This window comes from Trichechus manatus, unplaced genomic scaffold, assembly GCF_000243295.1.
Source record: "Trichechus manatus latirostris isolate Lorelei unplaced genomic scaffold, TriManLat1.0 scaffold00073, whole genome shotgun sequence".
In the NCBI taxonomy this organism is placed as follows: domain Eukaryota; kingdom Metazoa; phylum Chordata; class Mammalia; order Sirenia; family Trichechidae; genus Trichechus; species Trichechus manatus.
This window is the reverse complement of record NW_004444009.1, coordinates 6,137,453-6,151,728: the sequence shown is the minus strand read 5'-3', so window position 1 is coordinate 6,151,728 and position 14,276 is coordinate 6,137,453. Positions and strand designations below refer to the sequence as shown.

Here is a 14,276-nt window from a genome sequence, read left to right as displayed (position 1 = left end):
GGAAAAAGACTTTGTAAGTTCATTTATAAAGAGGAAGATGACGACTAGAAAAGGAGCTCAACATCGTCATTAAGGAAATCCAAATTAAAACCAAAATAAGATAACACTTCATACCCACTAGAATGACTGTAACAAAACAGACTGACAATAGTAAGTGTTGGTGAAAACATGGAGAAATAGGAACCCTCATAATTGCTGGTGCAAATGTAAAATGGTCCAGCCACTTCGGAAAACAGTTTGGCAATTTCTTAAAAAGTTAAAACATAAACTCACCATACGACCCAACAATTCCACTCCTGGGTGTCTATCTACCCAAGAAGAATGAAAACAAATGTTTACACAGAGGCTTGCACATTAATGTTCTTAGCAACATTATTCATAAAAACCCCAAAGCACAAAAAATCCCAAAGTCCATCAGCTAGTAAATGGATATAATGGAGTACTACTCAGCAATAAAAAGGAGTGAAATATTGATACATGTTATAACATGGATGAATCTCCAAAGCATTATTCTAAGTGAAAGAAGCCAGAGGCGAAAGACTATACTATACATATTGTATGATTCCATTTATATGAAATGTCTAGAAAAAGCAAATTTATAGACAGAAAGCAGACCAGAGTTGCCTGTGGCAGGGCCTGGTTGCAGGCACTGACTACACACAGGCTTGAGGAAATTTTAGGGGGTGGTGGAAATGTTCTAAAACTGGATTGTGGTGATGGTTGTACAGTGGAAATGTTCTAAAACTGGATTGTGGTGATGGCTGTACAGCTCTATAAATTTACTTAAAAATAACTGAATTGTACATGTAAAAAAAAAAAAGATGAAGAAGAGCATGCTTTGAACCACTTTTGGAATATTTTAAGACCAGAGAAATTCAGAATTTAATACTACAAAATACTGGTACAACAAAAGAATTTGTAAAGTCTCTTGGCTTTTCAAATTATAACTAGATTTGTCCTCAATATAATATCATCCTGACTGTGCTTATGTCGAGGGACAAGTTTAAAATAGTCATATTTTTGAAAAGGCATTGAAAAGCATAAAATGAAATGAAATTGAATTAAAATTACCTATCTTTAAGCAAAACGAATGAAACAGCAGTAGAGGGTGGGCCTTCTGTTTGGTTTTTATGATGATATGCTGCTACCTAGTGATGATTTATAAAATGGCAGGACTTTTTTTTTTTTAATTCTTTTCTTGGATTTATTGAGCCATGTCCGTATACCACAAAAAATGTTCGAATGTTTGGCTATGTGTAGGCTAACTATCTGAGTGAATCACTGAGTGATACACTTCATGAAAATACTGTAGTGAGAAGAACAGGATTGGGAGCCTGGAGAAACGGCTTCCAGTACTTGATTTGCTGATGTCAGCTTTGCAACTTTGAGTCAGGACTTGATTAAATTTATGGGCAGTCTGGTTCGAAAGTTCCAGGAGAGGCTCTAAAAAGTAGTGATTAGGTGCATGGCCTGGCAGCAAACTCCTTAACTTTAGTATTCTATAAACTTTAGTATCCCAATGTTTAAAATAGGGATAAAAGAATACACACTGCTAGGGTAGTTGTATTGGGCAAATCTGCTGCAAAAGACCTCTTTAAAGTGTTAAAATACTAAGATGTCACTTTGAGGACTAAGGTGTGCCTGACCCAAGCCATGGTATTTTCAATCGCCTGATATGTGAAAGTTGGACAATGAAAAAGGAAGACCGAAGAATTGACTCATTTGAATTATGGTGCTGGTGAAGAATATCGATATACCATGGACTGCCAGAAAAACGAACAAATCTGTCTTGGAAGCAGTACCGCCAGTTTCTCCTTAGCATTCTTGGGCCATGTTATCAGGAGGGGCCAGTCCCTGGAGAAGGACTCATGCTTGGTAAAGAAGAGGCTCAGCGAAAAAGAGGAAGAACTTCAACGAGATAGACTGACACAGTGGCTGCCAACTATGGGCTCAAACATGCCTACTACTGTGAGGATGGTGTAGGACCAGGCAACATTTTGTCCTGTGGTACACAAGGGTCGCTGTAAGTTGGAACTGACTCCAACTTAAAACTGGCAACAGGATAGTTGTGGGAATTAAATGTAATACTAATGCATGTAAAAGCACTTATCTCAGAATACCTGTTGCCGTCGAGTCGATTCCGACTCATAGCGACACTACAGGACAGAGTAGAACTGCCCCATAGGGTTTCCAAAGAACGGCTGGGGGATTCGAACTGCCTATCTTTCGGTTAGCAGCCAAGCTTTTAACCACTGTGCCACCAGGGCCCCTATATCAGAATAGTCACTGAGAAAAAGTTAGAATATGTGATTTTCCCTTCCGTAATAACATTGCTTTATGAGTTAAAAATCCTGCCATTTAAAATTAAGTTACCCTTCCCTCTCCCAAAGCAACAACAACAAAAAAATCCCAGAAGGATATAAGTTCACAGAGCTAAATATGATTCTCAGAACTACCAGTTGATTGGAAAAACACATTTCAATGATTTAATTTTTAAAATAATGAGTAAAGATAATGGTTGCACAGAAGCTGGAGGTTTACAAATAAGCTAAAACTTGGAATCAGGTTACTGTTCTAGATGGTCCACTAACCACAGATATCTTATGGATGTCTGACATGTTTTATACTTGTCAGCATAATACTAACCAGAGGAACTATAATTCTCTGTTTCTTCAGAATAAAAATGGGTGTTTGTACCACTCTGGATTTTATTCCACTGGTCAGAGAACCAGTCTGCCTAAGGATCAATGCCATCTGAAACTAAAGGGTTTCTATTTTACTTCTTCACCCATGTCATGGTCTGAATTATGTCCCCCCAAAAATGTATCAATTTGGCTGGGCCATGATTCCCAGAATTGTGTGGTTGGCCTCCATTTTGTGATTGTCTTTTTATGTTAGAGAGGATTAGGGTGGGATTGTAACACCACCCTTACCCAGGTCACATCCCTGATCCAGTGTAAAGAGAGTTTCCCTGCGGTGTGGCCTGCACTACCTTTTATTTCTCAAGAGATAAAAGAGAAGCAAACAGAGAGTTGGGGACCTCATACCACCACAAAAGAAGCACCAGGAGCAAAGCGCATCCTCTGGACCCGAGGTTCCTGCACAGAGATGCTCCTAGTCTGGGGGAAGACTAATGATGATGAGGACCTTCCTCCAGAGCCGACAGAGAAAGCCTTCCTCTGGAGCTGATGCCCTGAATTTGGACTTCTAGCCTACTGGACTGTGAGAGAATAAACTTCTCTTTGTTAAAAGCCATCCACTTGTGGTATTTCTGTTAAGAGCAGCACTAGATGACTAAGACAACGCAGTAGGCTAGCTCTTTAAGCCAAACCAAACCCATTGCTGTGCGGTTGATTCCAACTCATAGCAACCCCATAGGACAGAGTAGAACTGCTCCATTGGGTTTCCAAGACTGTAATCTTTACAGAGGCAGACTGCCGCATCTTTCTTCCACGAAGTGGCTGGTGAGTTTGAACTGCTGACCTTTAAGTTAGCGGCCGAGCACATAATCACTGTGCCACCAGGGCTCCTCAGGCTCTCTCTTTAGGATATCAAAATATCTAGATGATTAATTTTAGCTTTTATTTTCCATGCAAATGTTTTGGCATTGCTTATACATTTTTAAACAACTTTATTGAGGTATTATTTACATAAGATAAAATTCATCTATTTGAAGTATACAGTTCTATGAGTTTTAGTAAATTAAAACAGTTGTGCAGTTTTTAGAACAATTACACCATACACTTTGTTTTCCACCAGTGAAAGAATTTATCAGACCATTAACCTGTGAATTTAAACTATCTAGCTCTCTAGGAGGTGCAGTGGCGAAGAGCTCATCTGCTAACCAAAAAGGTCGACAGTTGGAATCCACCAGCTGCTCCTCGGAAACCCTATGGGGCAGTTCTACTCTGTCCTATAGGGTCGCTATGAGTTGGAATTGGCAATGGGTTTGATTTTGATTGGTTTAGCTCTCTAGGACCTAGCTTAGGTGTTCATTTTGAATAAATCAAGCTTTAAAAAAAACTCAAACTTTCAACTTTACTCAAAATAGAGGTCGGTAAAACACATTTTAACTCGATGGCAGTGGGTTTGGTTTGGTTTTAAAGCACATTTTCCGACAGTCTCTCCAAAGATCTGCAGGCTAATTAAAAAATATAAGTGAAAACAAATGTATGTATGTATTTGGAAAAATATACACTGCATAATTGAGTATAGTTTATGCCAATAGGCATAAAAATTAATTTAAAGAATATTTTCAATTATGGCCATCTTTCACCCAAGGAAAAGCAATGCCAAAATTTTTTTTTTTTTTTTTACTATTATGAATATTATTAGGTGGGATGGACTGTCCAGGGCCTAAACACCTTGATCTAGTATAGCTCAAGTTTACTGACAAAATATTCCCCTTTCTGTGATTTGGCTGTGCACATCTTGGAAGGCTTAGACCTGAGATATTGGCTTGGGCGCTTGATGAGGAAGAGCTTCTTCTCTAATGGGATATCTATGAGGCCCTGATTTTGTCTTGTTTCAAAAAGATTTTATTAGAGAGAGAATTAAATTTTCACGCCTCTCTTCTTGCAAATTCAGTATTTATGATCTACTTCTCTCAATACCCACTCCACTAAAACAAACCCAAACTTGTTGCCTCAGGTCGATTCTGACTCCTAGTGACACTACAGAACAAAGTAAAACTGCCTCATAGGGTTTGCAAGGAGCGGCTGGTGGATTTGAACTGCCGGCCTTTTGGTTAGCAGCCGAGCTCTTAACCACCATGCAACCAGGGCTCCAACCCAGATTTAGATGGTTCTTTTGCTCTGCTATTTTTACTTCTCCCCAGCCAACACCCTCTCCCAGTACAGCAGCATCCATTAAAAATGTACATAAAACCTTAGGGGGAGGAACAACTCAGAAAATGAGGGTGAAAATGGTTGCACAACTCGAAGAATATCATCAATGGCACTGAGTTGTACATGGAGAAACTTGAATTAGTGTATGTTTTGCTGGTATAATCTCAACAACAAAATAAAATTTAAAAAAAAGTACATAAAAATCTCAATGCAAGAATTACAATCTTGCATTGAGAATACTGAAAATGCCTCTCCCTGTGTATTTACCTATTTGTTTTTCGCTCCTGTCTTGTATCTGTGTTTATCTACAGGTGCTTCAGAGGGGTGGGTTGTGATATATAAACTACCTCTCCTTTGGAAATTCCAGACTTATCTTTCTCTAGTTCTACAGAATTTACTGCCAGAACTACTCATCTTGGCATTTAAATACTACTTTATGTTGTTATTTAAATATTTAATGACAACAACAACAAAAAACCCAAACAACCCATTGCTGTCAAGTCGATTCCGACTCACAGCAATCCTATAGGACAGAGTAGACAGAGTAGAACTACCCCATAAGGTTTCCATGGAGTGGCTTGTGGATTCGAACTGCTAACCTTTTGGTTTTAGCAGCTTAGCTCTTAACCACTGTGCCACCAGGGCTACATCTAAATAACTTTTTGTGTAACCTAGTCCATATTACACAAAAAGTTATTTAATAAATACTTGTTTAATTAATGACTGATACCTCAGGTTTGTTGCCCCTCCTCTGCGCCCCCCCATTTACATTTATCACATAGTCCAGATTTCCTAGGCATTTCAGATTTCAAATTTTGTGTTACTGTCCCCATAAGTACAATTGCACGTGCCACACCATATGTCCCTACATATGGTCCTCAATAACTGTAATATGAAAGCATCTCTATTGCAATAAATCCTGGATTTCTATTCCCCCCTTTTTGTTAACTAATAGATTTGATTACAATTTCAAATGCAGTTCCCTTTCTTTTATTTAACTTCATCCTCGATTTTTTTAAATTACAAAAGCATACTACCGGAAAAAGTTTGACAATACAAAATGTACAAAGTGAAATTCCCCTTCACCAAAGGTGATCTATTTTCCCCTTGTTGTTTCCACCTTAACACATAACTCAGGGATCATATACAAGCGTGCCTGGAGAACATCAGTAGCCACAGGAGGCAGCTGCGTGGTCCAAATGGCACTGAGCCGAGAACTGAGAACTGTGCACCTGTCCATAGATCTGCCACTCAGTAACTCTATGACCTTGGGCAAGTCACTCAAACTTCTGAGTCTCGGAGTCTTCCATAAAATGCTACCCATTTCACTAGGTTGTTGGGTAAAACGAGAAGCGTATGCGTAAGCACTTATAAAGTCTACAGCGCTAGGCAGGTGGTCCCTGGGTGGTACAAACGGATAACTGCTCCACTTATTCGTTTAGTGGGTTGAACCCACCCAGAGGCGCCTCAGAAGACAGGCCTGGCGATCTGCTTCCCAAAGGTCACAGCCATGAAAACCCTATGGAGCAGTTCTACCCCGCATACAAGGGTTGCCATGAGTGGGAATCGACTGGGAGGCAACTAACAACAACAAAGCGCTACGCAAATTTAAAGGACTGTTCTGGGGTTCTAGAGAAGTCTTTACTTCTGCTCGATTATACACTTTTCCGTCCACCACCGCAGCTTTAAAAACGCCCCCACTCCACCCCCAACTCCCACTACTCCAGCACCGCCAATTCCGTGGCTCCTCCTACAAGTGGCTGCTCTCGAGGCTTCCACCTACCCCAGCGACAGAACACAAAGGCTGAACGAGAGCCCACGAGCGCCAGGCCCCGGCTCCTAGATGGCTGCGAAGATAGGGGCGTTCTCAGTCTCCGGGAGAAAGGAGCCTACTCTCTACAGCTTTAACTCGTGCTCCCTCTAGGGCCGCCTCTAGGTCTTAAACTTAAACTAGAGTCGAGCTCAGCCTCAAACTCGCCAAAACCTGCAAAGGGAAGCTTCCCTCTTCCCGGAAACCCCGCCAGTCGGTTAACTTCCCCCAGCCTTAACCACGCCCCACCCGGCAAACGCCAGGTCCTACACCGCTCCTCGCCTCTTTCTCATTACCGCGTGCGCGAAGCTTGAGGGCTGCTTTGATTGGTTGTAGGTAAGCGAGTACAGGAGGTGAACCACGATTGGTTCCTGAATGAGGAGGGCGGAGTAAAAGGCGGAAACAGGGGCTGGGAGCTGGGCTTGGTGTAAGAAGACGAGAATGATGGAAGTTGTTAAGTGCCCCGAGCACGGTAAGGGACCAGAGCCATGGGGGTCTCTTGGATCTACCAATCTATCGGCGGTGTAATCGTTGTTGACCTTCTCTCCTCAGGGACCTTCTGTTTTCTGAAGACTGGCGTCCGCGATGGTCCGAATAAGGGAAAGAGCTTCTACGTGTGTCCCGCGGACGCATGCGAATTCGTGCAGGCCACCAAGTAGGTCTCGAGCTGGGCACGATGTCCACCAACAACCTGTAGCCTTCCAGAAGGAGCTCCTGGCTCCTCGCTGCCCGTCCCTCAGGAACTAGGAGTGGTGGGGCCCCAGGTTTGCGGAGCCAGGGCAGCCCTATAAGCAGTTGCTAATCCCAGGACTGTGTGGCGTGTTCGCAACAGCTGTGCTGGGCGTCGGACCCTTGCTCCTCAACTGTTGGCTGAGTGACCCGAGGCTCGTCACTTTTCCTCTCTGGCCGCCGATCCCCCACCCGTTAAATGGAGGCTCTGGCAACATAGGGATCCCTCCAGTTCTTTCCAGCTCTGGTATCCATTCACCTGTCAGGCCTTTTCCATTCACCCACTCCCTTTTCCTGTTTGGACTTGCCCTCTTGTTTAAGAAAGAGGACACTCAAGCATAGTGGAAAATAACTTGTCGTTGTTTTGCACTGTTTTTAGGCTGAGGTGGTTTTAAGTGTTTGAGATTAAAACACTTTGGTGGTCAGATTGTCAGACCCACTCCCTTTTCTTTTCTTTTTTTTTAAATTACCGTGCATCTAAGTGATGAGAGTGATAATCCAAAGAAGCATGTTACTTTAGGGATTAGAATTGAAAGAAACATGAGAGAGCTTTATTTACTTTTACAGAATTGAAAGGTGAGGCCCAGAAATGGTACTGTCTTCCCTAAAGTGATAAAAGTTAATGCTCTTCTCACCAAGTGTTAATATTTTCACACTAACAGGTATCACACACTTTACAGTATATGTGAATTTTAAAACTATCACATTAAACCTTTTTTCCTGCTCTCTATTCAGCTGAGCTTCATAGAGAGAAGTTTCTTTTTTTCTTCATATCATATGTAAGGCACAAAATGGATACCGTGTTAGTCATCTAGTGCTGCTTACAGAAATACCGCAAGTGGATAGCCTGAACAAGGAGAAATTTATTCTCTCACAGTCTAGGAGGCTAGAAGTCCAAATTCAGGGTGCCTTCAGAGGAAGACTTTCTCTCTTGGCTATGGGGGAAGGGTCTTGTCATCAATCTTCCCTGGTCAAGGAGCTTCTCAGCATAGGGACCCTGGGTCCAAAGGATGCACCATTCTCATAGCTCTTGTTTCCTGGTGGTATGAGATCCCCATATCTCTCTGCTTGTCTCTCTCTTTTATATCTCAAAAGAGATTGCTTTAAGACACAACCCAGTCTTACAGACTGAGTCCTGCCTCATTACCATAACTGCTGCTAACCCCACCTCATTAACATCATAGAGGTAGGATTATAACACATGGGAAGATCACATCAGATGACAAAATGGTGGACAATCACACAATACTGGGAATCATGGCCTTGCCAAGTTGACACATTTTTGGGGGACACAATTCCATCCATGACAGATAACCAATACTAGAAGATAAAGTTCTTTCAATGTGTATATTAACTTCTGATGTTTCCCTTAAAGGATTAGGCTGATCTGTATCTTTGTTATGCTTTGAAACTAAGTGAAAGACTTTGCATCCTTTTTCAGATTTAGAAAATAAATTTATAGAGAAAATATTTTCTTAGCTCTCCAGTAAGTTGTTTTTCTTATTTGAAATAAATCACTGGCATCCAGTTTAATTAAATACAAAATGATTTTGAGTAAAAGCAGTATCAGTTCTTTAGAAGGGACTAAGCAAAAATACTCAAGCTGTATGGATCAACATTTCCTATCAGGGTTTACTGTTTACTTCTAATTTTTGAATATACTGAGCTTCATACATTCCGTAGCCAGCTCAAGTTTCATGAGACACAAAAGTGTGTTCATATTCACAATAACTAAGTATTAACAGTGGCATAAGATTCAGTTGTACCTTAAAAGAAATATGCCCTTATATACAGAGTGCTTGCTATTTATACAAATGTACTGCTATACAAAAAGTACAGTAATACTTGAAGACGGTTATTTAATAAAATTGACCTATTTGGAATATGTGTGATAACCAAAATATAAGGCAAAAAACAAACAAAACCAGTGCCACAGGTTATGTAAGAGTACTTTAGACCTTTGCTCAAACCTATTTACTCTCAAATGTTATATATATTTAATTTTTTTTCCTAATAAGATGGAAGGGAGGAGTTTATAAAATTATTTATGCCAGCCTGGAGCAAACTAGCATAGTGTGTTGTTGGAGGCATATGAACAACACTAAGTGACAGCTAACAGGTTATTAAAGGAAAAAGGGTGATGGGAGAATCTGGGGAAATTCATACAGGGCCTCACAGCCAGCCTTAGATACTTCAGTCATTCCTAGGGGTATCACAGTGTAGAGGTCATATAGCACCATGTAGTTTTAAATTTTTGAGTCATCAGGAAAAGATAGATATGTTTATTGTAATGCTGTATTTGAGGGAGTGGAGAGGATGAAAGCTATGGGCCCTTTTACCAGAGGAATGCACATAGACAAAAATGTGTGGGATTTACAAACCCAGTGGAAGTCATACATGGACTTGGGTTTAAAACCCATAGTTTGCTTTTTGATTTTAGGATGTCAATCTCTATTCCTTGCCTCCTAAAATAAAGATTTTTAAATTTTCTTTCTCTAGCATTCCTGTGTCTTATTGTTTATTGCATGAGGACTTTGTGGTAGATCTTCAGGGTCTCCTTCTACCACAGGGCAAGAATGAATACAGGTAAGTGTCCAAAAGGAAGATCAAAAGGTATTTGATTTTTTTCCTGAAAGAAGTATCATTAGTTATGTTTGATAGTCTATTTATGCCATAATTAGAGTGTCTAGCTTTGTCTCTATGTTTTTTTTCCATAAACTTTATAGTTTTTGGTTTAATATTTAGGTCTTTGATCCATTTTGAGTTTGTTTTTGTGTATGGTGGAGGAATGGATCCTGTTTCATTTTTCTCCAAATGGATATCCACTTTTGCCAGCACCATTTGTTAAAGAGACTTCGTCTTCCCCATTGAATGGACTTCGACCCTTTGTCGAAGATCAGCTGTCCATAGCTGGATGGATTTACTTCTGGGTTCTCAATTCTATTCCTTTGGTCTATGTGTCTGTCTTTGTACCAGTACCGGGCTGTTTTGACTACCGTGGCTGTATAGTAGGTTCTGAGATTGGGAAGTGTGAGAATACAGTGAGATAACAAGTGTAGTGCACTTTGGTGCTTGGCAGTTACTCAGTAAATGATTGCTAAATTGGGGTTTATGGATAATGAGTTTACCATTAAGCAAGACAAGGAAGGAGAGGTAACTTCAGTAGAAGATTCGGATGTGTGGCTAGTGCATCAGGTATGGATTAATCAGGCCTCATGTATATGTGAAACAAGCTAGAAAAGTGAGTATGTGGCCCTGGAGAAAGGTCTAGGCTAAAGATGGAATTTTGAGACCTTACCATTAACATTCTTCCAGCTAGGCAGATGAGGTGGAGAGGTGATCATTATTTTACAATGGGGGAAAAAAGCTTGCTAAGTGTATTTCTTTTAGCCCAAATCTAGAAAATGTAATTAAAAGGTACTTACTAGAACTTAAAAGGGTAATTTTAGGACAAATAAAATACAGGTCTACAATATACAGTAAATTCAAAATAAGTTACTCTGATAGGTGGTACAGGCTGGAAATTTAAACAGAAATAGATAAACCCATGGATGATACCTTCCTTAGCAGACAGCAAAGGCATTTAACTGAAATCCCTGTGCCCTGGAGAATGACTCTTTTCCTGGCCACTGGGTTTTCTTTTCAATAACTTAAAGTACTTTACATTCTTTAATTCATATGATTATGTTTAAAGCTTAACATAGCTATGAGACAGGTGCAGCCGAGTAATGGAGGAGAGAAATAAACCAAGGCTAAGGAGCCTGTTTTTCGTACTGTGGAGTGTAGCTACATCTCTGTGCCGTTCTGTAACTTTATCACCAGACGGTAACACTCACCAGCATTTGGCTGGTGCTTCAGATATGGCCCTCTGTGTTCGAGTAATAAAGAAAACCAGGATAGTCATTCATTAGAACCAGAGCGAAGAAATCTTGTCTTGACGTGAATGATGTCACATACCCCAGTATACACATGTCGAACATCGTCATCTGACTCCTGAGTTCATATTCATTCTCTCAATCTCTCCACCTTTCTCTCTCTCTCTCAGTTTTTCTTGAGAATATATGGTGTCAAAGTAGAAGGAAATATTGATGTTCAAAATGCTTTATATTTTGTAACATTTGAATCTTCACTCATCTAGCAAACTCCTTGTGTAGCTGGTTATTGGGTAAAGTTGGTATGCAAATTTAGTCCCAATATAATAGGCAGGCTGGTGATAGAGAGCATTTGAGTATGAGCCAAACTTAGGCAGAAGGACCTCTGCCCCACAACTCAATAAAGCCAGTATTTACTGGGTGTTACAGAGTATCATGCACTGTATTGTACAGTGGAGGTAATTTTTGTATGTCTGTGTATATATATATGTGTATTTGTGTGTGTGTATATATGCATATATATATATATATACACACACGCACACACCCGTTAGAACCCAAACCCGTTGTCACTGAATTGATTCTGACTCATAGTGACCCTATAAAACAGAGTAGAACTGCATATGGTTTCCAAGGAGCGCCTGGTGGATTTGAGCTGCCAACCTTTTGGTTAGCAGCTGAGCTCTTAACTACTATGCCACCAGGATTTCCATATATATGTGTGTGTATGTGTGTATGTGTGTATATATATATATGTGTATATACATACCTTTTGTAATATGTGTAACAGTTACTTTTTTCCAGTTTGCCTTTTGTCTTGTAATTTTGCTTATGGTATTTTTACCATATGGAAGTTTCAAACTTTTATGTAATCAAAATTATTAAATCCTTTGTTCCTTGGCTTCAGGGTTTTATGGCATTCTTAGAAAAGCTTTGTCAATATAGAATTATAAAAACATGCATGTCTTTTTTTTTTTTTCCTTTTCCTGAAACATTTACAGTTTTATGTTTACATTTTAACCTTTGTTCCATCTGGAATTTAAATTGTAAAAGAATGAGGTAGAAAGTCAGCTTTATGTTTTCCAGTGCTGGAGAATATAAAGAAGTAAACTTCTACTCCTAAGGGCTCAACAACACAACTGGAGTAAGAGTTAGATGTACTAAGATTGGTGAGCAGTCCAATCTGCATATGATAGAGTGAGAAATTCAGTGTGTTCAAATGCTGGATGGTTCTGTGACTGTAAGGCCTACATTGAGGGATTAAGGCTGACCAGGGTAACTGAGAAAATGGAGGAATTGAGACTTGAACGTGGCCTTGAATGATCTTTAAAATTTAGATAGAGAGGAAGTGTTCTGGGCAAAACAACATAAGCAGAAGTGTGGATATATGAATAAACAAGGTAGTTGGCAAGAGTGAGCTAATGATTGCTGGTATTTATGAAGTCCTTAACATGGAGCATGCTCTATTCTAATGTTTATATGTCTTAATGTATTTAATTGTTACAGTGTCTATATGAAGTAGGCCCTCTTATTATTTTTACCATTTTACAGGAGAGAAAACTAGCACGGGGCAGTCAGGTAAGGTGCTTGATGTTTCAGAGGTAATCATGAGGTATGGCTGGGATTTGAACCAAGGGAGGATAGTTCTGGAGACTGAGAAGATCCCAGCCTGACTAAGGGAATGTGCTTGACTCTGTGATGCTGGGTTGGATGGTTACATTTAGTGAGAAAGGATTTTTCTTCTGGAAAGGAAGACAGGATTGAAGAGGTCCGGCTTCCTCTGGAGCTCTGGTGGTGCAGTGGTTAAGAGCTTGGCTGCTAATCAAAAGGTCGGCAGTTGGAATCCACCAGCCGCTCCTTGGAAACCCTATGAGGCAGTTCTACTCTGTTCTGTAGGGTCGCTATGAGTCAGAATCAACTCAATAATTGGGCAATGGATTTGGTATGGGTTTGGGCTTCCTTTAGTTGAGGTCTTCATTAATATTGTTTATAACTTATGCACCTGGAAAATAATTAATTAATATCCTGAAGAAATTATGCTATGCTTCATCACCCATAACTGGTTGTAGTTGAATTGATCCTGACCCATGTGTTACAAAGCAGAACTGCTCTGTAGGGTTTACTTGACGTTAATCTTTATGGAAGCAGATTGCCAGGCCTTTCTTGCATGATGCCACTGGGTAGGTTCAAACCGCCAACCTTTAGGTTAGCAGCTGATTGCAAACCATTTGCGCCACCCAGGGACCTTGCTTCAACACAGTGGAATCTATATTTGCTTTCTCTGTGAGAATGCATTTCCACTACCTTTTTCTTTGATTTATAATTTAATTAAATGACATAAGTTTTTATCCTTAGAACAGAGAAGCTCAGCCAGATTGATTTTAATTAAAAATGTAAGTAAAAGCATTTAGCACCATACTTAGCACAGAAGATGGCGCAGGACTAGACAACGTTTCGTTCTGTTATGCAGAAGGTTGCCATGAGTCGGAGCCGACTCAACAGCATGTTAACAACAACAGTTGCCAACAATCTAGTCAGGCATATGTTGTTGTTGTTGTTAGGTTCTGTCTAGTCATTTCTGACTCATAGTGACCCTGTGTACAATACAACAAACATGTCCCAGTCCTATGCCATCCTCACAATCGTTGCTATGTTTGAGCCCATTGTTGCAGCCACTATGTCAGTCCAACACGTTGAGGGTCTTTCTCTTTTTTGCTGACCCTCTACTTTACTAAGCATGATGCCCTTCTTCAGGGACTGGTCCCTTCTGAGAACATGTTCAAAGTATGTGAGACGAAGTCACATCATCCTTGCTTCTAAGGAGCATTCTGGTTGTACTTCTTCCAAGACAGATTTGTTTGTTCTGGTAGTCCATGGTGTATTCAATATTCTTCGTCAGCACCGTAATTCCAGTGCATCAGTTCTTCGATCTTCCTTATTCATTGTCCAGCTTTCGCATGCATCTGAGGTGATTGAAAATACCACAGCTTGGGTCAGGAGCACTTTAGTCCTCAGAGT

The 14,276-nt window shown here is 40.3% G+C and overlaps 1 protein-coding gene across 2 annotated transcripts in view; it reads left to right on the top strand.

The window, feature by feature from the left end:
* Positions 1 to 6,770: 6,770 nt before the first annotated feature.
* The window catches only part of LOC101361107 (transcription termination factor 2), a 35,537-nt gene continuing 28,031 nt past the window's right edge, over positions 6,771 to 14,276 (top strand). Inside the window, exons 1-3 of one of the 2 annotated variants that reach the window (XM_023734875.1) lie at positions 6,771 to 7,129; positions 7,210 to 7,312; positions 9,886 to 9,972. In XM_023734875.1, the coding sequence (XP_023590643.1) occupies positions 7,099 to 7,129; positions 7,210 to 7,312; positions 9,886 to 9,972 (221 nt within the window). In that variant the 5' untranslated portion in view covers positions 6,771 to 7,098. The remainder of the gene's footprint in view (positions 7,130 to 7,209; positions 7,313 to 9,885; positions 9,973 to 14,276) is intronic. The other variant, XM_023734877.1, reaches the window with a different exon arrangement.